This window comes from Oreochromis niloticus, linkage group LG2 (genome assembly GCF_001858045.2).
Source record: "Oreochromis niloticus isolate F11D_XX linkage group LG2, O_niloticus_UMD_NMBU, whole genome shotgun sequence".
Classification (NCBI taxonomy): domain Eukaryota; kingdom Metazoa; phylum Chordata; class Actinopteri; order Cichliformes; family Cichlidae; genus Oreochromis; species Oreochromis niloticus.
In genome coordinates this window covers 14,819,397-14,842,837 of record NC_031966.2, presented here as the reverse complement: position 1 = coordinate 14,842,837, position 23,441 = coordinate 14,819,397, and the positions used below count along the sequence as shown (strand labels likewise).

The 23,441-nt window shown below is 42.9% G+C and overlaps 1 protein-coding gene across 4 annotated transcripts; it reads right to left on the bottom strand.

Annotated features, from left to right (window-relative positions):
* Nucleotides 1-11,466: 11,466 nt before the first annotated feature.
* On the bottom strand, nt 11,467-18,843 carry LOC100703060 (uncharacterized). Of its 4 annotated transcripts, none has more exons than XM_019364209.2 (6): nt 18,704-18,840; nt 17,974-18,053; nt 17,534-17,863; nt 16,995-17,351; nt 12,423-12,481; nt 11,467-12,315 (listed from the first exon to the last, which is right to left on the bottom strand). In XM_019364209.2, exons 1-6 carry the CDS (start codon nt 18,742-18,744, stop codon nt 12,169-12,171), a joined length of 1,014 nt encoding a protein of 337 aa, XP_019219754.1. In that variant the 5' UTR covers nt 18,745-18,840; the 3' UTR covers nt 11,467-12,168. The 4 variants fall into 4 exon arrangements, with proteins under 4 accessions (XP_019219754.1, XP_025766109.1, XP_025766116.1 ...); XM_025910324.1 differs by having other exon boundaries at nt 12,427-12,481; XM_025910331.1 differs by having other exon boundaries at nt 11,468-12,315; nt 12,427-12,481; nt 17,974-18,074; nt 18,704-18,843.
* Between the last annotated feature and the right edge of the window lie 4,598 nt (nt 18,844-23,441).

Genomic DNA, 23,441 nt, shown 5'->3' with positions numbered 1-23,441 from the left:
CCAGGACCGCCTTGCTATGAGGCATAATAGTCACCAGATGTCACAAAAAAACCCTAAAAAAAACCCCTGATATCTTCCTGGGATGGGGCCACTTAAAAAATGAAGTGATGAATCCCAATTTGTTTTAAAGTGTCCTCAATAGCAGGAAATGTCAGGAAAGAGGTACGCGCTGCCCCATCCATCGACCCTAGAACTTCACATGCAGGCTTCACATGTAACACTTAAGGTCAGATACCTCAAGCTCAGTACCTGAATGACTTGCAGTGGTAAATGGAACCATGAATTCTTCTGTCTACCAAAACATCCTGACCTCAAGCTGAAACACACTTGGTTTCTGCAGTAGGACAGTGATCCAAAACACACCAGCAAGTCCAACTCTGAATGGATTAAGAAAAAAAATGAAAACTTGGGAGTGCCCTAATCAAAATCCTAACCTGAAACCGATTGTGATACTGTGGCATCACCTTAAAAAGGTAGCTGATCCTCAAAAACCCTTCAATGTTGCTGGATTACAACAATTCTGTGTCTCCCCGGCCGGCTCGAACACGCTATAGGTATTTGTTGTTGTTTTTCCTCCCTCACTCTTTCTCTCTCTTCCGTCCCTCTCGCCTTGGCGGAGCTCACTGTGGGGTCCACTCTTGGCCAACACACCTGCAAGCAATTGCTCACCAGTGGCACATTATTCCTGCCTCTCCCGGCCACCATTTAAGACGGTGGCTCAGTGTTTCTCGTTGCTGGAACATTAAACGTCATTAAACGCTTGGGTGTAAAATTATCTCCAGTGTTTCCTTCGTGGATTTCCTAGTGTTGATTCTCTTGTCTGTCTATATTCCCTGGTTCCACACATGTTGCCCGTCCCTGGGCTACCCGAGCGTGAATTACAAGCGTGAAAAGGAGGTGGAGGGTAGAGGGCCTACCCCGGGTTTACTCTGGGTTACTGCCCCAAGCGGAGGATCTTAAGTATCTCTGGGTCTTGTTCCGAAGTGAAAGCAGAAAGGAGCAGGAGGTTGACAGACAAATTGGGGCCGTGTCTTCAGGGATGCAGATCCTGCATAGGTAAAGCTAGAGCTTAGCATTAAAATGTAGCTCTTGATTTACTGCTCAATCTACGTCCCTATCCTCACCTATGGTCACAAACTCAGTGACTAAAAGAATGAGTTTGCGGATACAAGTAACTGTAATTCATTATTATCAGAATGTCCTAAAACCTCCCTGAAAAGCCTTCAGTTAATTCAAAATGCTGCAGCAAGAGTACTGACAGGGACTAGAAAGAGAGAGCGTATTTCTCCTATATTGACTTCCCTTCATTGTCTCAGAAATGAAGGAATTGAATTCAAAATCCTGCTCCTCACATACAAGGTCTTAAATAATCAGGCCCCATCTTATCTTAATGACCTACAAAAGTTCCAGGCTCTTGTTTTGTTGTAATATGATGAGTCTTTTCAATAATCGGAACATCATAAGATACTGTTGATCCTAAAACTTCAGGAAAGCTCTGAGAAACAAGTCTGATCCAAAGTAAGTTTGTTGAATGCCAACGATGATCCCGGGAACAATTTAGAGTCACATTTTGCCCAACATCAACATTTTTGGTGTCAAAGATCTGATGATCTGAGCATCCTAATTAATAACAGAATCATGGTTGCCAACAGTTATATAATCATGTCATATAATCTTTTTTAATAATACACCACAGTGATTAAGAATTCTGTACTTACGCCCAATTTTGATCAGAAGCAGTATATAAAAAATTGTCAGCATTTTCTTTTTTTCCCTCTTGACACGGCAGATGTTTGAAGCTGCATTATGAAAGGATTTGTCTACATTTAACCGTATCAAATGGGAGGGAACAATTTTTAGAGCAATCTTATTGGCTTCTCACTCTGGTGCTGTTTCACTGCACTACCACAATGGAAATATGCCATACCCAAAGCTTAAACACATGAAACAACACCAGCAACACAATCATGATATTTTATTTTTGACTCCCATTTTGGTTTTCTTTCAGTGGGCTGTTTACTATAGACAACACATACTTTGTTTACAACAGTTTTCTCAAACAGAAAATCAAAACAGGAAAATGTGAAGACTTTGCGTGATGTTAGTTATTGTTCCAGATACAGGGTTACCCTATTTTATTTGTTTCACACTTAGGTCATGCAGAAATAACTGTCAAGTATATGCAAAGTAAAATATTAATAGAGATACAGTAATTGTGAATCTTTATTTACTTCATCTGCACCCACACAAACACACACACATACATATCGTTATGCAATTTACCTTTCATACATACACATAAACTTGCATGCAATTCTCAGGAAGCGCTCTGATTATTGGAAATTTTAAATATTCCAGTCTGTTCTTTTCATTGACATATTGTGGCATACAGAGGAATCTCAACAAAGAAGCTCACAGAGAGATTGAGCTTGCAGTTCAACCCCAAAGTGGTAGGGGGAGCTCTTTATTAAAACACACACACGTACCACACCGTGCTACAGAGGGTCAACAACCACAAGCCTGAACTCACTCATGGCACCACATTCTTTCACCAACAATAACTGTCACTGAAATCACACTGCAGCATAAACACAACATTCAAGGTAACAGTTAAAAGTAATGTAAACATAAGCAATAAAACAAGAACATGAAAACAGCAGCACATGTCCCAAGGCATGATGGGAGAGAACCAGCCGCTCCCCAACACGCCACACAGCCCCCACCTGAGTGGTTAGCTGTCCCCAGCAACCGGCACGTCCATAGCAAAGTCTCTGAGGTGTTGGGGAAGGCAACGGCATCGTTGAGGACGTTCCGTGGGTCCCCCAGCCGCCTCTGAGGCCAGGTTGGGGGCCTGCAGTTGAAGCTGGGACCCTGGCTCCTCCCTGGGTGGACTCAAGGGCTGATAGGGTGCCAGGCGATCACGATGGAGTACGACCACCCTGTTCCGTTTGACCAGCCGCACCCTGTAGACCACATCGGACAGCCTCTCGAGAACAGTGCAGGGTCCAACCCACTGGCTCATCAGTCTGGGGGAAAGCCCTTTCTTCCTCTCTGGGCTGTAGACCCACACATGCTGACCTGGCAAGAGTCCTTCACCCTTGCAGCGGGTATCATAAGCTCGCTTCTGCCGGGAGCCTGCATCTCGGAGAGCCTGCCTGGTCAACTGGTGCACCTCCCGTAGCCGGGCGAGGAGGTTGTGGAGGTAGCCCAACCCGGGGTCCCCGCACACTTCCGGCTCGGGGGGGGACCCAAACACCAAGTCCACTGGGGTCCGAAGCTCATGACCGAACATCAAGGCCGCCGGAGTGCACTTAGTAGATTCCTGGACTGCAGAACGGTAGGCCATTAGGACCAGGGAAGGTGTTGATCCCAGTCACGCTGCTGGCGGGAGGTCAGGATAGCAAGCTGGGTGGCCAGGGTGTGGTTGAAGCGTTCCACCAACCCATCGCTTTGGGGTGCAGTGGCGTCGTCCGGGTCTTCCTGATACCCAGCCGCTGACAGACCTCCTTGAACACCGCAGCCTCAAAATTCCGGCCCTGGTCGCTGTGCAGTTCCTCTGGTACCCCGAACCGGCAGAACATCTCGTTGACCAGACGCTCAGCAGTGGTAACAGCACTCTGGTCAGGGACTGCATAGGCCTCAGGCCACTTAGTGAAGTAGTCCATGGCAACCAGGACATAGCGGTTCCCCTGGTCCGTGGTGGGGAAGGGCCCCAGGATGTCCACACCAACCCGCTCCATGGGAGCCCCCACCTGATACTGCTGCAAGGGGGCATGAGAGCGTTGGGAAGGCCCTTTCTGAGCCGTGCAGGCATCGCACCGATGGACATGGAGCTCTACGTCCTGGCGACACCCGGGCCAGTAGAACCGAGACCGAAGTCGCCGCAGAGTCTTGGTAACTCCAAAGTGTCCTGCCCCCGCCGCACCGTGGACCAGCTGGAGGACCCTGGACCGCAACTGTTGAGGTACCAAGAGCTGGAAGACCTCACGGTGACCCCCGGGAGCCTGCCAGCGCCGATAGAGGAGGCCGTTTCGGCTTGTGAGGTTGGCCCATTGGGAGTAGAGAGCCTTGGTCTCGAGGTCCAGTGCAGATACTTCTGGCCATGATGGTCTCTGACCGGCCCCAATCCAACACTGAACCCGGGAAAGGGCAGGGTCTTGGTTCTGGTCGTGTTGCAGCCGTTGGGGATCCATGGCCTCCAGACCCTCGGTATCCCCTGCGGTGGACTGGACCTGAAGACTGCTACAATGCCCACCCGGAACAGAGTCATTCTCATGGCCGCCCTGTGGTGACGCGATCACTGAAGTCATGCCCTCCCGGTCCTCCAAGCGTTGGCAGTACCTGCACTGTTTTTCCTCACAAGGGCGTCGGGAGAGGGCGTCTGCATTGGTGTGGAGACGTCCCGCCCGGTGACGAACCTCAAAGTGGTAATCTTGCAACGTCTCCAACCACCGGGCTAGCTGTCCCTCCGGTTCTTTAAAGCTGAGCAGCCAAGTGAGGGACGCATGGTCTGTGCGCAGGAGGAACTTCTTCCCGTAGAGGTAGGGTCTGAAATGGCGGAGACCCAGGATGATGGCCAGCAGCTCTCGACGGGTGACACAATAGTTCCTCTCCGGTCTGCTGAGGGAACGGCTGTAGTAGGAGATGACCCGCTCCCCCTCAGGGCCTTCCTGCGACAGTACAGCCCCCACACCCGTGTTGCTGGCATCGGTGTCCACGACAAAAGGAAGCTGCAGGTCTGGGTAGGCTAGCACCGGTGCCTCAACCAGTGCAGATCGGAGCCGATCAAATGCCACGGCACAGTCCTCACTCCAGTGGAACTCCCGGCCCTTCTGTGTGAGCTGGTGCAGGGGGCTTGCAATGGTAGCAAAGTCCTTGACGAAACGCCGGTAGTATGATGCCAGGCCAAGGAAGCTCCGCAACTCAGCAGTGTTGCCCGGAATGGGCCAGTCCTTCACAGCAGCCACCTTTGCAGGGTCAGTGGAAACCCCTGCTCCGCTGACAACGTGACCCAAGAAGGTCGTCTCCTTTCGGAAGAGGTGGCACTTTTTGGGGTGGAGACGAAGGCCAGCCTGGCGGATAGCATGGAAGACCGCAGTCAGGTTAGCCAAGGCTTTCTCGAAGTCTGTCGCGTGGACGAGGAGGTCATCCAGGTAGACCACACAGCGGTCGCGGGGAATGTCAGCCAGAACCCTCTCCATTAGGCGCTCGAATGTGGCTGGGGCATTGCAGAGGCCGAAGGGCATCACCTTAAACTGCCACAGTCCCTGGCCAATGGAGAAAGCAGTCTTTGGGCGGGCCTCTGGCGTCAGCTCCACCTGCCAGTAGCCACTGCGCAAATCGAGGGAGCTGAACCAGCAGGACCCAGCAATGTCGTCGAGGGCATCATCAATCCGGGGCAATGGGTAGGAGTCCTTGCGTGTGATGCTGTTGAGTAGACGATAGTCGACACAAAACCGCCAGGTACCATCCTTTTTCCGAACCAGTACGGCTGGGGCTGCCCAGGGGCTGTTAGAGGGTTCTATGATGCCTGCCTCTGCCATTTCCTTGATCTTTTGCTCTGCTGCGGCACGCTTGGCAAGGGGAAGGCGACGAGGGCGGAGGCGGATGGGCCGTGCTTCCCCAGTGTCAATGTCATGTTGTACCAGGCTGGTTTGCATGCAGTCCTCATCCTTGGCTGCAAAGATGTCGGCAAACAAGTCGAGTATCTCCCGCAGCTGCCGTTGCTGATCAGCCTGGAGACCCTCGCAGCTCCTCTGGTATAGGTCCTCAACAGCTAGCTTGGTCTCTGTGGACAGTTGCTGTACTGCTAGCGAAGGAGAGGCCCCTTCCGCCGCCAGCAGTGACAGGTCCTCAGGCTTCCTGACGCTGGCTGAAAAAGTGGAGGCAGGCAGCGGGACTTCCTTGGTGGTGTGGAGCTTCACAGCCTCCGTGCCCAGGTAAAGGATTGCTCGGGACACGTCCACTGTGGCCTCCCATTTGGCTAACAGGTCCAGACCGATGATGCATTGGTCCTGGATGCTGGCTAGCCAGAACTTGTGGTCAACAGTGCAGTTAGCAACAGTCACCGAGAGGGATCTTTCCCCCTTAACCTTGGCACGCTCCCCCGTGACTGTGGTGATGTGGAGCTGAGTAGGCTGCCAACCCTGCGGTCTTGGGCCGTCAGTACCAGGGAGGACTCCGGCCTGTACCAAGGAAAGCGTGGATCCAGTGTCTATCAGGGCTCTACAGGTGGTGCCGGCAAGGTCACAGTCCAGATACAGTCCCCGTGCCTGGCCGAGCCGGCCAACCCGCAAGTGTGATTCGGAGGACAGAGTGGTGGCAGGGGGCAGTTCCTCCGTTGTGCCACCCCGCCTTAGTTTAACGGCAGCTGGGGTGCCAGGCTTTGTGGGCTTGGTGCTGGACAGTAGCGTGCGATGTGGCCTGGTTCTCCACACCGATGGCAGTTACCCCTGGATTGGCCTCCTGCTCGTCTATTCCCTCGCCGAGTTCGCCAGGGTGGTGTGTTGGTGGTTTGGCGGGCCTCTTCCTCCTGGTCGCTCCTTTCGTAGTCTGTTTGGCGCACTTGGTGACTTATGCCAGGGCTGCGTGCACCTGGGCTGAGCACATGCTCCACTCTTTCGGCCTCAGTTAGAGCTGCCACCAGGGTTTCTGGTGCATGCAGACGGATGTGCTCTTGTAGTCGTTTTGGCTGGAGACCCTGGACAAAAGCCTGGAGAGCAAGCTCTTCTTGTGCTGCAGCATCAAAAGCAGGGTACCCTCTACGTGCATATAGACGTAGGTCGGCAGCATAGGCACCCAGACTCTCCTCTTGTCTCCGTGGGCGGCTAGCAAGTTTATCTCGGGCATCATCTGCATGTGTACGGAGGCCAAACCTGCTCTGCATTGCTCTGGCAACAGCAGGCCAACTTAAACGCTCTTCTGGCTGAAGGTCTGTGAGGATCTGCAGTGCCCTGCCTTCCAGGGCGAGGGCGACTTGGACAGCTGTCTCCTCTGTTGACCATCCATTTAGCTGAGCAGCCAGCTGTACCTGGATAAGGTAGGTCTCTGGAGGTGCTTCCCCATTATAGCGTGGCAGCTTCATGCTCCCCCGGACAGGAGCCCCTGATGGCAGCGGCGGCTGCACTGGATCCTGGAGACAGTTGGCGTTGTCCCCCTCAGCTGCCAGCAGTGAGGGTGTGCTGCTCCCAGGCATCACCATGAGTGGAGGCTGGCTGGCTGCTCGTGGTCTTGGAGCCTGCAGCATGTCTTGGCGGCCCCGACAGCTTCCCAGTGGGCAGGGCTGTGAGGTTCCATCTGGTAAGCCCCACAGATCTTCCACTGCCTGGCTTGCTGCTGCCCGGGGCTCTCCCTGCTTCTTCGGTCTGGCTCCATTCACTGCTTCCAGGCGAGTGATAAGCTCCTCAATCTTCCTCAGCTCCTCTTCCTCTTTCAGAATAGTGGCCATGCTCTTGGAATCCCACTTCTGACACCAATGTGGCATACAGAGGAATCTCAACAAAGAAGCTCACAGAGAGATTGAGCTTGCAGTTCAACCCCAAACTGGTAGGGGGAGCTCTTTATTAAAACACACACACGTACCACACCGTGCTACAGAGGGTCAACAACCACAAGCCTGAACTCACTCATGGCACCACATTCTTTCACCAACAATAACTGTCACTGAAATCACACTGCAGCATAAACACAACATTCAAGGTAACAGTTAAAAGTAATGTAAACATAAGCAATAAAACAAGAACATGAAAACAGCAGCACATGTCCCAAGGCATGATGGGAGAGAACCAGCCGCTCCCCCAACACGCCACAATATATTTATATGGCAGTCACTGTTTTACCATAATCACCTCTATCAAAGAGAAGAAAACAGTGGATAACTGAGACTGTGCACTATTAAACTTCTTTTGATTGAGTACTCAAAATGAATTTTGGTTCTCCTCACATTCAAAAAATGCTTTTTTAAGTTTCAAAGTGAATAAGAATGAACGTGAATATCATAATGCAACTAAATGTCAGTTTTATGTGTTTAATAATAAAATGAAGTTAGAGGTTTTTCCACACCTGTTTTTAAATTCTAGTGTAGTAAAGTTAGCCTAAAGTGGTGAACAAGGGACACTTAAATATGTGGGTGTGCACACAGACAAATACTACTGACAAAGAATGCAAAGATAATGAGCTTGATTGTGGAAAGTTGTCAAATTTAAAAACATATTCCACAGGATAAGAGGCAAAGTATAAACGCTACATTCTAGAAGGGGGGTTCTTAAACTTTTTTACCTCTGGGCCCAACTTTTCCATTACAAGGTGGCCCGGGGTATTGAATAAACTGATGTTGCTTTTGGTTTGATTTATGTTTAATAATTAAATCAAATCAATGATGATGACATGATGTAATGTAATAGACATTTATTTATTATGTGTACGTGTCTCCTTTGTGACATCAATCCAGAAGGACTCCAGGTCCAGTTTGCCCCACTACAACTTTAAAGTGCTGTTGGTGGAAACTTCCAGAAGCTGGGATTCCAGATGTGAGGGCAAAGCAACATAATTTTCAGTGCAATCCACAAAAAAAATGGGTCATAAATCTACGTGTCCTTCTCTGAGATCCTCAGGGATTCATCAATGCAGTGGAAACATTCCTGAGCTGTGGCTCATGTTGGTAGCTCTCCACTAAACAGCATGTCTTCATGCATACTGCTGTTCCAGCGATAACGAACAAAAACCAGCAGCAATGCACCATTCATGACATCAGTGGACTCGTATAGTTGCAAACAGAAAAATGGACTACTTTTTATTCTTTCCAGAGGCTGATGCTGTATGTCTAAGGCCATGATAAGGTGGTTCACAGTGTTGTTTGAGAGTGGGATGGTCAGTAGCTTCTTTGCAGCAGCCTCTCTGGTCATCTCATGACTTTTGGTTTGATTGATATTTAACAACTAAATCAAATCTACTTCATTTCAACAGCTAAAATCTTGTCAAATAAAAATAATAATAACATGATGCAATGTGATAGACATTCATTTATTATGTGTATGTGAACCTGCACATAAAACAAAATGCCAAACTGGTTAACAATTCATGGAACAAAATCAATTCCTCCGGTATCATTGGATTGCATTAGTCCACAGTCCACACATTGGGATCTCGCTCCACCTACTTTCCTCCATTCAGAAACCTTTACTTCAGGAAGTCAGTGTTGTACTTGTGCAAAAATGTTGCCTTTTGGGAGGGGCCCTTGTCACTTTCATCTTCATTTTTGCATTTTAAGAACTTCTGCATATATTTTGCTAACTGCAAACGTTGTGGAGAGTGTTTTCTTCTGCTTGCTTATTGAGGCTGATTAAACAAATCCCACCAAGTGGTGGGAAGCTGTATCGTAACTGAGATTTTCATGGATAACAGTAGTCCCTGGTGTCTTCAATTAATAACTTATCCCGCGGGCCTCGCGGTCCACAGGTGTAAAACTAAAAACTTTTTGCGGCCCTCAACGTGCGGCTCTTAAGAATCAATGTTCTAGACAGGTTGTCAATCTATTGCTGGGCTAACATATAAATACAGATAACCATAAACACACTCAGACCTATGACCAATTTGGAACCATCACTTAGTCTAAACCCACACATGTCTTTGGACTGTGGGAGGAAGCCAAGTACCTGGAGAGAACCCACACCAATGCAAGGAGAACATTCAAGTTCTACACACAAAAAAAATCCCCAGGCTAGATTCAGACTAGGAACTTCTTACTATGAGCAATGGTGCTAGCCAGCACTGGTGAAACATTAAGTTCAAAGTAAATAAGAGGTGACAGATCTTTCGTAAAATTGTTCTCAAAGACACACAATGTGCCGGAAGAGTAGATTAAAATAAAACTTATTTTGTGATGGACCTAGCTGACTCAAAATGAAATTATTTTATTATGCAGTGCTTATCCCAAAACCTAACTTACAAAAACTTGGATTATGCTTTAGTGATTTAACATATTTGAAAATATGCAGCAGTCTGATAAAGGAAGAACTGTGTAGTTTCATTCTTTTCTTTTTCATTTGAATATTTTAGTTAAGATGGAATCAATGAAATTTACTTTAACTGATTCCATCAAGTTTGTACTTGATGAAAGCTTTTAATGGTTCATGCTCTTATTTAGAAAATCTAAGTAAATGATTAACTTATTCAGATACACATGTACACATATACAGAATATTAAATGAGCAAGCTATTTGTGAGTAAGCATTTTTTATGAATCCTCACTTCATACTGTAATTCAGAGTTCATTTATGCAGTTTGTAGTTAATTCAGGATTTAGTGTGACCTAATTTATGCCTTACAAAGTCTTTAAAAATGAAACAGAAAGGTCAGCATTAACAGTCAGCTGTTGTCACAACAGAAAAAAGAAACAGACAAAGCACAAAGTGACACAGAAAGATTATTATGCAAACAAAATTGCATATTACAGAAATGTATGTGGGACGAGAGTCTGAGTTTGTAGCAGAGTGGCTGAGCTCCTGTCGGTGCTGGATCATCGCGTGAGAAACAGTCAGTTTCCCCAGTGAACACAGATGTTTGGAAGTGTGTTGTTTTCTGCTAGTGTGGAGTTTCTTACTGCTGCTTTTGTGGTTTCCTACAGGATCGCGGAAACAGGAGGACAGAGCACGGGATTGGGAAACGGATAGAGCGGAGACACGGGCCATCATCACTGAGAGGAGATACTGCACGGGACTCAGGGACACACATTCACCTGGAGCGCACCAAAAATATTCTGCACTTTATTAACCCCACTGTAAATAAGGTCCTGCGTTTGGGTCCTGTATCAGCATTCCTGACACTGAATTTGTAAAGCGTTTAAGACAGAAAGAGACAGACTGAGCAGTTGCAGTCATAGAGGACTTTAACTTAAATATAGTGAAATGTCTTCATTTAAAATATAACAAGAATAACGTTATCACAAAACATAGTGAGTATTTCACAGAGCTTCACAAACAAGTATAAAGATCACAAACGATAATGTCTGGAAATGGCTGTGGGACGTTTAAGAGTGTGGAATTTCTTTAGTCCGTCCTGCAGTTCCACTTTCCTCTGATTTGTTGTCAGTTGATTGAAGTCAGTTAGCAAACTTTAGTCAGACGAGTCAGAGAATCAAGTCAGGCTCAGTTCCAAAGTGCACCTGAATTAAACAAATAAGATAAGTCGTTTTGTGCTGTGCTTTTAAACAGCTGAACTCACCTGAAAAAAGAAAGAAAAGGGTGTGTGTGCTTTTAAAGGGAATACTTAGATAAGTAATGGTCCAATCATAACAAAATACATGAAAATGACTCTTGTTATTTTCATGTGGTACTACCAAAGTTAAAACTGAATTATGTGATTTATTTTCAGTTGATGTTGCATGTTTTTAATTAAATCCATTTTCAGAGCACTTGTGTTGTACAATAACAGACCAGCATCACACTAGCATTAGTTTGCAACAGGAAAACCTTGGACATTGTATTTATTAATGTAAAGTTACACCTCATATATACAAATTATTTACAGTCTGTGGTGGAAACCTGAGAAACCAAGCGTACTTCAGTTATCATTTGAATGTTTTATTAAAACTTCTGCATAATCCTCCTGAACAGACATAAAATATATTTAATGCAGGCTGATAGAAAAAACCTGTAATCACAAAGCAAAGAGGTTCAAACAGGTGCCACATAGTTATTTTCTCAACACCTGACATAAACAGTTAAAGATACAAAGAGCTCACACAACAAAATAGCATTTTAGAATTTTCTGTGCAGATTTCTTTATTTCTTTTACAGCGGCCACAAAGCAAAACAAGAATGAGTGAAAAAAAATGGGACACGAGTTTAAAACACACTAAATACGAAGATGTGTTGTCTTGTAGTTGTCCCAAACCAAACTTCATTTCTGAAGACATACTAGACTTACTTTCACTTATTCATCATTTCAGTGTTTTTCTTTTCCACTTTTAATATCCAGACAGATGCGGAGTCTGAGTATGAAATATAAATATCAGTCCAAAGTAAAGATGGATTTTATTTTTCTAATTGAATTCTCTTCAGATATTGAAGGTAAGTCAGTTCATTGTTCATATTTTATGTACAGTCGTCACAAATGCAAACATAATACATATAATAGTTGCCACAGCTGGCAATTTGTCTCAGGCTTTGCTTAAGCATCAGTTTTTCCATATGCAAAAGCTCTGACATCAGAATAAATACAAATTGTCTCTGTTGCTCTTGCATCCCTTCTCTCTGCTTTGCGAGTGTTTCTCTTGGTAAATGTTGGTGCAGCATAAGCCAGTGAGTCCTCATCTCTCTGAGAAATACATAAAAATAGTTATCAACTTGCATGCACATCTGTAAACTATCAATAAAAGTTGCTGATATTTTTTCTATCAGGCTGTTTATTTCAAAATTTCCTACTTGCTTAATTTGTTGTTCTTCCCTAGTTGATTCTGTATTTGTTTGTAGAGAAGCAGCAGCTGGATTAAAACAATTTAAATCATTGATTTAAAATGATCAGAAACAAATATTTCACTGTATTTAGCTTTACAAATGAGTAGCAGCTAATGGGACTTTACTGAATATAATTTGAGAAATCAAAACTAAAATAACTTTTCTACCGGAGGTTTTGTACGGTGGCCCCTAGAGACAAAGCATGTACAAACTCCAAAACACTTACAAATTCCAAATAGCACACACAAACTCCAAAACACATGCAAACTCCAAAACACATGCAAACTCCAAATAGCACGCACAAACTCCAAAACACATGCAAAATACAAAACACGTGCAAAATACAAAACACGTACAAAATACAAAACACATGCAAAATACCAAACACGTACAAACTCCAAAACACATGCAAAATACAAAACACGTACAAACTCCAAAACACATGCAAAATCCAAAACACGTACAAAATACAAAACACATGCAAACTCCAAAACACATGCAAAATACAAAACACGTGCAAAATACAAAACACGTGCAAACTCCAAAACACATGCAAACTCCAAAGCACAATGGAAGTGCTCCAGGACGCTAGGGGCAGTGTTGAGCTTTTGTTACCTAGTAACTACACAAGCCAGGACGTACCAATGACCGGATTTGGGCTGTATCCCAATTCAGGGTCTGCAGCCTTTTTTTTCCTCACTTTATTTATTTCATTTTAGACATACAGTCAAGGGGTCTGCAGCCTTAAAGGCCGCATTTTAAGGCCAAAGGCTGTCCCAATTCAAAGGCTGCTCGAAATGCGGCCCTCAAATGCGTCCCTCATTTCCCTGAATTTTAAGGATGGGTCAGTGTAGCCTTCATGGCCCAACATATCCCAGACTTCATAGCACGGCGGTGGTGTGGATAATTTTGCCGGAAAAAACGGTGGAAGCGAAGCGGCCGAAGAGTACTTTCAAAAGTAAGTACTGAGTATTATGTCACTTATTTATGTGCAAATGTTTAATAATGAACAACATTAAAACATTACTGTTGGCCACATGTCGGGAAAGTTATGTGCCATTAGCGATGTTTGTACTAACTTGGTTTTAAAGCCTTTACTTCAAAATATACGCCGTTCAATAGTTGACTTTAATCTTAAAGAGAATGTGATGATTTTATGGATAATTAAAGTCAGTCATATATCCACAAACACAACAAGCTGAAAGTCAGTGATGCTGCTCGGTTTGCAGTCCTGAATATCACGGCACAAGCAGGATTCACTGCACTGTTAATGTTAGCTATGTTATATTGCTGCCTCTGTTTGGTGGTGTCGAGCCAAACGGACTTTAACGTGTGTTTGAACGAGCTGACGGTTCACTCGTTAAGCTGAAAGAAAGATGCTTTAATCACAGGAGTCACACGTGTCCACTGCAGTGTTGCCAACTTAGCGACTTTGTCGCTATATTTAGCGAGTTTTCAGACCCCCTAGCGACTTTTTTTCTATAAAAAGTCGCTAAAAAAAGACGTGAAAGCGCGTATCGCTTTTACTCTCAACAAGCAGCGGGTGCTGTAACGCAGTCAGTTCTTCTTTTACTCTTTTACTCTTATGCTGTTTTGTGGATCACAAGGTTTAAAACTACTTATAAACACACACAAACACAAAGTAACTCCACCAGAGTGCCTATTTCGGGTGACTTTTGCCGGTCCAAGCCCGGGTAAAGGAGCAGGGTTGGAATTGTGACATTAAAAAAAGCAATAATTGCTAAAAGAAATTTAATTTGTAGTTCTAAATAAACTCTAAATGCATTTAGGACGTTTTTTACTCACTTTATGTCTCTACCACGATGTTATTTCTCTCTCCAACAACATAGGTTACAATTATATTAGCGTGACCAATTATGCAAATTAGGTGATGACGTCATTTAGCGACTTCTAGCGACTTTTAGGACAGCCAATAGCGATTTTCCTTACTGAGGAGTTGGCAACACTGGTCCACTGTACCATCTGGGAACTCTTCTTGTTTAGCACTCCTAATAACACAAACACTAAATCCTCCTTCTCTTGTGCTGTTTTGTAGCAGTGTCTACACCTGAGACTGTCACCTGTCTGTCTGTCCTGCACTCTCTCTCTGTTTCTTTCTCTCTGATTGTGGAATAAAAGTATGAACATGTATTTATAAGTTACACTTGTGTTTGAATCCTGCAGCTTATCACACATTTGATTTCCATGTGTGCCAACTGCAAGTGTCCAGAGTAAGGACAGACTGAGGGACCCACTGCTGCACATCATCTGTGAGGCTTTGCACCCCTGATGATCCACCAGGACAAACTCAGCAGTGTGTGAGGAAGAGGAGGAGGAAGAGCCAGCAGCAGCTGACAGATGGAGAGAATAGACAGACTGTTCCCTGTTTGTGAAGGACTGCTAGGAAAGTTTAAAATAACTAATTGTCTGTCCTGAATCAGTCTTATTAGGTAATGTTCAAATAATTTTATCATTCCAGTGTTTTCAGTGTGGGAGAAAGTACTCAGGGCCTTCAAGTTACACACTATGAAAGGCAGAAACAAGTTTCATATTCAGAAACCTAAAGTATGTATCAGCAGCAGAATGGAGCTAAAAATAAATGTTTGTTTCAGTTCTATGAAGCTTTGAGTATTTTGGATTAGTAGCACTGCTGTGTTTGTTGCATCATATTACTGTAATTGTTTATATGCTTTATATATTCTGAGCTAAGTTGATCTATAGTGTTACATCATATTCTATAAAGATGTTATGTGTTTGTATACTTTCTGCCCAGTTTGACCCATTTAGCAGAAGTCAGCCTGTTTAAGGCTCTGATATCTATTCTGTATGACTTAAAGCAGTTATGACATGGTCTGATTTTATCACCCAATAAAGGAATATTTAATATATCAGTCTACTCTTCATTTTATCAGAAACAGTTATCACAGCTTGTACATTTTCTTTTTATAAATATATGTAAGCAATGAGCCAAATTTAGTAATGTCAACATACTGAAGGAACAACATTTGTCTCTTATGTATGATACACCTATATATGCACTGTCAAAGATACTTGTCTTTGAGTGAAGATTTAAGGTGATAGACTAAGGAGCTTGGAAAGAAAAGGTGAAAAGACATAAATAACTGCAACTAGAATCTGTACTGAGGCTCAGTATTTGACACAGAGTTCATGTTCACTGCTGTAATAGCTAATAATGATTAATATAATAACTATAATACTGGCCATATTATATTTACATTACCAAAGTGATATGACTTTAGTCTCATGAAAAACATTAATTAATTGTTATTTACTAGCTAATCTTAAAATGACTGTTCAGTGCAGAAATGAAGCCCAAAAGTCATGTTTTACAGTCCCGTGGTCTCAGCCTCAGATACTTATTAAATCACACAAAGCTCTTGTAGAAACAAACAAACAAATGAACAAAATATGTTCTCCTTCATTTATGTCTAAGTTGTATGACACGTTTCCAGCGGTTAGTATAATGGTTGCTAGGCAACCTGGGCAGGGCGATGGAGATTAGACTGTCCCATACAGCCCAAACTTGCCGTTTATTTTGCAAATCGAGCTCAACACTGCCCCTAGCGTCCTGGAGCACTTCCGTTGTGCTTTGTATTTTGCATGTGTTTTGGAGTTTGCATGTGTTTTGTATTTTGCATGTGTTTTGGATTTTGTACGTGTTTTGGATTTTGTACGTGTTTTGGAGTTTGCATGTGTTTTGGAGTTTGTACGTGTTTTGTATTTTGCATGTGTTTTGGATTTTGTACGTGTTTTGGATTTTGCATGTGTTTTGGAGTTTGCCTGTGTTTTGGAGTTTGCATGTGTTTTGTATTTTGTACGTGTTTTGGAGTTTGCATGTGTTTTGGAGTTTGTACGTGTTTTGTATTTTGCACGTGTTTTGGATTTTGCATGTGTTTTGGATTTTGTATTTTGCATGTGTTTTGGAGTTTGCATGTGTTTTGGAGTTTGCATGTGTTTTGTATTTTGTACGTGTTTTGGATTTTGCATGTGTTTTGTATTTTGTACGTGTTTTGGATTTTGCACGTGTTTTGGAGTTTGCACGTGTTTTGTATTTTGCATGTGTTTTGGATTTTGTACGTGTTTTGTATTTTGCATGTGTTTTGGAGTTTGCATGTGTTTTGGAGTTTGCATGTGTTTTGTATTTTGTACATGTTTTGTATTTTGCATGTGTTTTGGATTTTGTACGTGTTTTGGAGTTTGCATGTGTTTTGGAGTTTGCATGTGTTTTGGAGTTTGTACATGCTTTGTCTCTAGGGGCCACCGTAGTTTTGTGTTTTTCTTTGATGGTATAAATGAGGAAGGCTATAACAATCAGGCTTATGCTGAGAGCAACACATAGCAGAGTGAGAACTGTGTTTGTTTTCTGCACATCCCAATGATGGACAACTGAAAGTATATTAAAAAAAACCTCTTATTTAATGTGAAGTAATAGTGAAATTTAAAACTAATATTGACGTGTAATAATAATGTATTAATATTGACTAAAATATGAACAATAATTGATAGAAAAACATTTACCTTTGATATCAAGTTTTGCTCCATTTCCAAAAAGTATCTCTCCACATGTGGCCACAGCACAGTAATAAGTTCCTGTATCAGAGCAGGTGACGTTCCTGGAGAAGCTGTAGACACATTTCTGTTGGTGGGAAGCCTCAGGACTCCGCTCACAGTAATTACTATTGTTTCCTTGACTATAAATTAAACTAGGATGAGATTCATCTGGTTTGGCTCTGTACCAGTACACACTGTGATCTTCTGTACATGTTCTGTTCTCAGAATTAGAGAGGACTGAACACTGCAGAGTTACTGGGGCTCCTGGATGGACTGGATTAGACAAAAAGTCTTGAGTGACACCAGTTATGCCTGGGTCAGGTCCTATGAAATAAAAATAAAATAAATATGTTTTATTACTTTCAGTTAAATCAAAACAATTCAAATATATTAAATTAGTGCATATTTAGCATTTTGAACTGTGAAATGTGCAAATAAACATATTAAAACTGCAACAAATGTTGCTATTCCTGACACATTGGTGTTGCTGTTTCTCTTTCACTTACCTTTGACTCTAAGAAAAGTTCCTTTCAAAAATGTCATCTTGCGCTCTCTTACTTTGATGCAGTAATAAACAGCTGTATCGCTTAACTGTGCTCTGTTGATATGTAGAACAAAAGTTCCAGGCTCTTGTTTTGTAGTAATATGATGAGTCTTTTTAATAGTCGGAGAATCATAAGATATTGTTGATCCTAAAACTTCAGGAAAGCTCTGAGAAACAAGTCTGATCCAAAATAAGTTTGTTGAATGCCAAAGACGATCCCGGGAACAATTCAGAGTCACATTTTGCCCAACATCAACATTTTTGGTGTCAAAGATCTGATGATCTGAGCATCCTGAAAATTAATAACAAACTGAATCATGCTTATCAACAGTGATATAGTCATATAATCTTTTATATTAATACAAATGGCAACAGTGCAGTGATTAAGAATTCTGTACTTACGCCCAAAATCGATCAGGAGCAGTATATAAAAAATTGTCAGCATTTTGTTTTTTTCCTCTTGACACAGCAGACGTTTGAAGCTGCATTATGAAAGGATTTGTCTACATTTAACCGTATCAAATGGGAGAGAACAATTTTTAGAACAATCTTATTGGCTTCTCACTGTAGTGTTGTTTCACTGCACTACCACAATGGAAATATGCCATACTCAGCGTTTAAACACATGAAACAACACTAGCAACACATTTATGTTAATTTATGTTTGACTCTCATTTTGGTTTTCTTACAGTGGGTTGTTTACAGTAGACAACACATACTATGTTTACAACAGTTTCCTCACATGGAAATCAAAACAGGAAAATGCATTATGGCCTTGGTGAGACTGTGTGTGATGTTAGTTAATGTTCCACATTCAGTGTTACCCTAATTTATTGTTACTCATTAGTATATTAGTTTTTATGTAATGAATAAGAACAAGTCTGAATGACATAGTGCAAGTGGAAGTCAGTTATTTGTGTAATAATAATAATAATTTCCCAATGAGTTTGAGTTTTTTTCAAACTTGTTTTTAAAATCATAGTATAATAGTCTAAATCGGTTGAACAAGGAGACACCAAAATATATAACTGTGTGCACACAGACAAACATTACTGATTGTTTGATTGCTTGATTGTCATGAAGTTGTCACATTTGAAAATCTATTCCATAAGGTAAGAAGGAAATTACATACAGTATATCCCAGACAGGTGTGGTCGCAAATTTTGAAGCCATCCTGATAACCTTCTCCCACCAACGATGTGGAGATCCAACCTCTTTAGATCCAATTAAAATCAAGACACTCAAAAAGATGCTCTGTAAAAGAGTAGAATTCTTGGAACAGAGTTTAATACACTGAACCATATGAACAGCAGGAAAAATACATACAGACATTTAGCAAGAAAATTACAAAGCAGAAAGCTAGCAAAGCGAAACCCCGGGGTGTACAGCCTTAAGCACAGACAGCAGAGCGACACAGAGACAGACAGGAAGCAGCAGCAGGAGGAAAAAGCGCTGGGGGTGTCCTCTGGTCCCCTAATATAGGGACCAGTATCCCCGCCCCCTGCTGCTGGGTAACTTTCCCACACGCCCAACACAGCTGCAGGGGTCAGGTAGCGGCCAAGGTCTTGGCCAAAGGCCAGTCAGGACTCCGGCTACCCCTTGCTCTGGCTTATCGCAGTAGGTCATGACACGGTCAAACATCACACATTAATCCTAATTATTAAATCTTATACAGCAAGTGGCACAATCTTATAACATATAATACATAGGTTACATGGTTTCTCATATATAAAAACACTTCAGTGTGGGTTCAAAGTGTGTGTGTGTGTGTGTGATTATTTTGTATGATATTTTATCGTGATGTGTTCAGGATCTCTATTACAATGTTACTGTTTTGGTTGTGCTGCGTTAAAGACGTTGAGTGTGTATTAGGGAAGGTTAGTTACCGGAGAGTAAATTATTCAGGAGAACTCTCCCCTTACATTAACTGCCCTGTTAATGTACCAACTTAATAAACCTCGGTGAAGCAAAAATGTCTTGTGCTTAAGACTCTACATGAAAGTTAAAATATATATGTTCAGTGCACATAGATATATAGAGTATATAGTTACATAGTTATACATATCACACAAAAATCCACCACACAGGTTGCCAGTCTATTGCAGGGCTAACAGATAAATATAGAACCCTTCATGCTCATACTCACACCTACGGCCAGTTCAGAATCACGAATTAACTCACGCATGTCGTTGGACAGTGGGAGAGTACCTGGAGAGAACCTACACAGATGCAAGGAGAACATTTAAGTTCTACACACAAAAGTCCCCAGGCTAGATTCAAACCAGGGCCTTCTTACTGTGAGCAACCACCACTAGTGAAAGATTAAGTTCAAAGTAAATAAGAGGTGACTGATCTTTTGTAAAAATTATGAGACGTGTCCCTGTGGGCAGATGAAAAAAAAAAAATTTCAATAATATCATGTACCTAGCTGACTGAAAATCAGATTCTTTAATTTTGCAGTGCGATGCAGGGCATATCCCAAAATGAAAGCCAGAATAGCTGTCAGTATGTTTTTGTGACTTGTCATATTTGAAAATATGCAGCAGTGTGCAAAAGGAAGAACTGTGTAATTTCATTTTTTTTTTTTTTTATTTTAATACTTTATAAATTTTACACCTCTCTTCTACATGCTCTCTTCCACAGCATATCTTTTGTCCTGTCTTCCTCATTGCTTGCTCATAGGGAATCATGATTGTTGGGGTTTTCTCTGTTGTATTACTGTAGAGTCCGCCTTACAATATTAAATGCCTGGAGGCGATTGTTGTTGTCATTTGACACTTTATAAATAAAACTGAATTGGATTAGCCATTTATAAATAAAGCATTATATTACAGTTTTTTCTGAATGCTATGCCATTAATGATCTCTAGCTGTATGCCATTAATGACCTCTAGATGTACGCAATAAATGATCTCTAGTTGTACACCATAAATGACATCTAGCTGTATCCCATAAATGATCTCTAGCTGTATGCTATCAATGACCTCTAGCTGGATGCCAAAAATGACATCTAGCTGTAAATGATATCTAGCTGTATGCCATAAATGACCTCTAGCTGTATGCCATAAATCAGCGGTCCCCAACCTTTTTTGCGCTACGGACCGGTTTATGCCCGACAACATTTTCACGGACCGGCCTTTAAGGTGTCGCGGATAAATACAACAAAATAAAACTAGGTACCGAAAAAAGAAGATTTATTCATAACACACGTGAAAAGACCCAGGAAAACCGAGTTAACGATAAAAACGATAACAAAATAACGCTGAAAACCGATAAAGACCCTGAAAACCATACATTTCACACCTGAGCCTCAACTCTCGCGGCCCGGTACCAAACGACTCACGGACCGGTACCGGTCCGAGGCCCGGGGGTTGGGGACCGCTGCCATAAATGACCTCTAGCTGTATCCCATAAATGATCTCTGGCTGTATGCCATTAATGACCTCTAGCTGTATGTAATTAATGACATACATATGATATCTAGCTGTCTGCCATAAATGATCTCTAGCTGTACGCAATAAATGATCTTTAGCTGTATGCCATAAATGACCTCTAGCTGTATACCATTGTAACCCATATCAACTACACCCTGTCACATGACCCACGTCAGCTGATTTGAGGTCCCTCTCCTGATTGGCTCCTTCCACGTCGCGGCAACTCTGAAAACCGGCTGTGGAGGGATACTTCCGGGTTCGACTCCTGCTGTGGCTGTAAGCTTATGGCGTTTAGAACGGCGTTGGAAAACAAAGCGTTTTCTCCCCTCAATTCATCTATAAACTCATTTCACCTCAGCGGTCAGGGTTTTTTTTCCCCCTTTGAATTGATCTTCTTCATATTGAAGTGGCGAGCCGGTAGGACCATTCTTTGTTTTTCCCCTCTTTTCCCCCACTTTGCCGTCTTTGGATTACGGACATATTTCCCCATTGTATGAAGCTGGACCCTAACGAGGAATACCTTAAAAGTGAACTTTAAAAAAGAAAGTTTAACAAAGGACCAAAAGGACTCTTAACAAAAGGACTCTTGCACAGAAAAATCACAACATTGATTTATTAATTAATTGTGGACATTTATTTATGTTGTGTGTTGTATTAATTATTTTGTTCCATTTCCCCTTTCCCCCATTTATTCAATATATTTTTGGTGCAAGGTATTGCAGTCTTTGGTCTCGTCATTCACACCATCTAGGCTCCATAAAGAACTATTTCTTCTGTACGTCATTCAGTAAACTCACCCATTGCAATAAAACTAACCCTTAAATAACTTTGCGTTACACCATACATGACCTCTAGCTGTATGCCATAAATGAAATCTAGCTGTAGGCCATAAATAATCTCTAGCTGTATGCCATAAATGACATTTAGCTGTATGTCATACATGCTCTCTATCTCTACATGATCTCAAACTGACTGCCAAATTTTTGTTTTAGAAGTTTATTTTATTTTAATATTCACATTATTATCTTTGTGGCTGTTATGGCTGAGTGGATAGGGGCTAAAGGGGAGTCTGCCTAACACCTTTGAGTTTGTTAATCCTGAGATGTTGGGAACTCTGGTTTTTCTCTTGCAGAAAGTAAATTAACTTCAACTCTGAGTCAGTTGTGTGGTTACAAACACTATGACCTAAACCTGCTCACTGCCAGGTTTTCTTCAAGAACCTTTGATTCATTTCCTTATTCATAAAGTTTTTTCAAAAGTTTTTGTTGCTTAATGCTTAATATAAGTGCTTTTACAATCGTTTAGTTGTCAGTATATAAGGATGAGTTAACATCAATTACATCACAGATTTATAATCCATCCATCCATCTTCTTCCGCTTCATCCGCGGCTGGTTTCGCGTGGGCAGCCGCCTAAGCAGAGAAGCCCAGACCTCCCCTCCCCAGCCACCTCCTCTAGCTTATCTGGGGGAACACCAAGGCGTTCCCAGGCCAGCCAAGAGATATAATCTCGCCAGCGTGTTCTCGGTCTGCCCGGTCTGTGATATAAAGGTTTAAGTTCTGGAGTTTTTAATTATTACAATGTTATTAAGGTGGTGTGTACGGTGGCCTTGATAGGTCAAATGCACTGCAACTCAAGAAAAATAAAAGACAAGCAAACAGAAAAATGTTACAAAAGCAGACAAAGCAAAAAGGAAGTTGAATAAAACAACGGTAACTGAAAAGTTAAAACAGAAAACAGCACTTGTGTCACGGTCTGGCAGGCAGGCCGTGGGGAATGTTGGAGATAGGACCCAAACGCTGGACTTAGTGGCATGAGCAGTGCATTTATTTACCGTGAGGTAAATGTACACCACACAATAAATCTCCCGAGTGCTCCCTTGACTCCCGTGACGTGTCTTCTCCTAAGTGCTGGTATCCCGTGCTCTCTGCCCCTATGCCTACGCACACCCCGTGCGTCCTGCAGTCCTGTGTTCTGCTCTCCTCCTGAGGAAAAACAACAGATGCAGCCGTTATGGCACCAACTCCAGCAGGCATACACTAAACAGCACTTTAAACACTGACATGGAGTCTAACTCAACGATCCTGCGCCGGAGGAAGCTCCATCGCTCTGTTAAGTAGCTCCCCCGACGAACCTGATCAGAAGCAGGTGTGTGGGAACATAGGCGTGACCAGCAGCCGGCAGGACCACACCCATCAGGCCTGCAGGTGGCTGTCCTTCATCCTCCAGCCACACCCACAGATACACACACGAACACACACCAGCATGGAACACAAGAGCACAGTGCCGCAAACATACATCCAATAATAATAATAATGATAATGATAATAATAATAAAGGTCCACACTGTTCACGGACCCCGAGTCCCCGGAACCGGGTCCGTGACAACTTGTATATGAATTTAAGATTTTAATCATGTATTTTAATCAAGTGTTTTT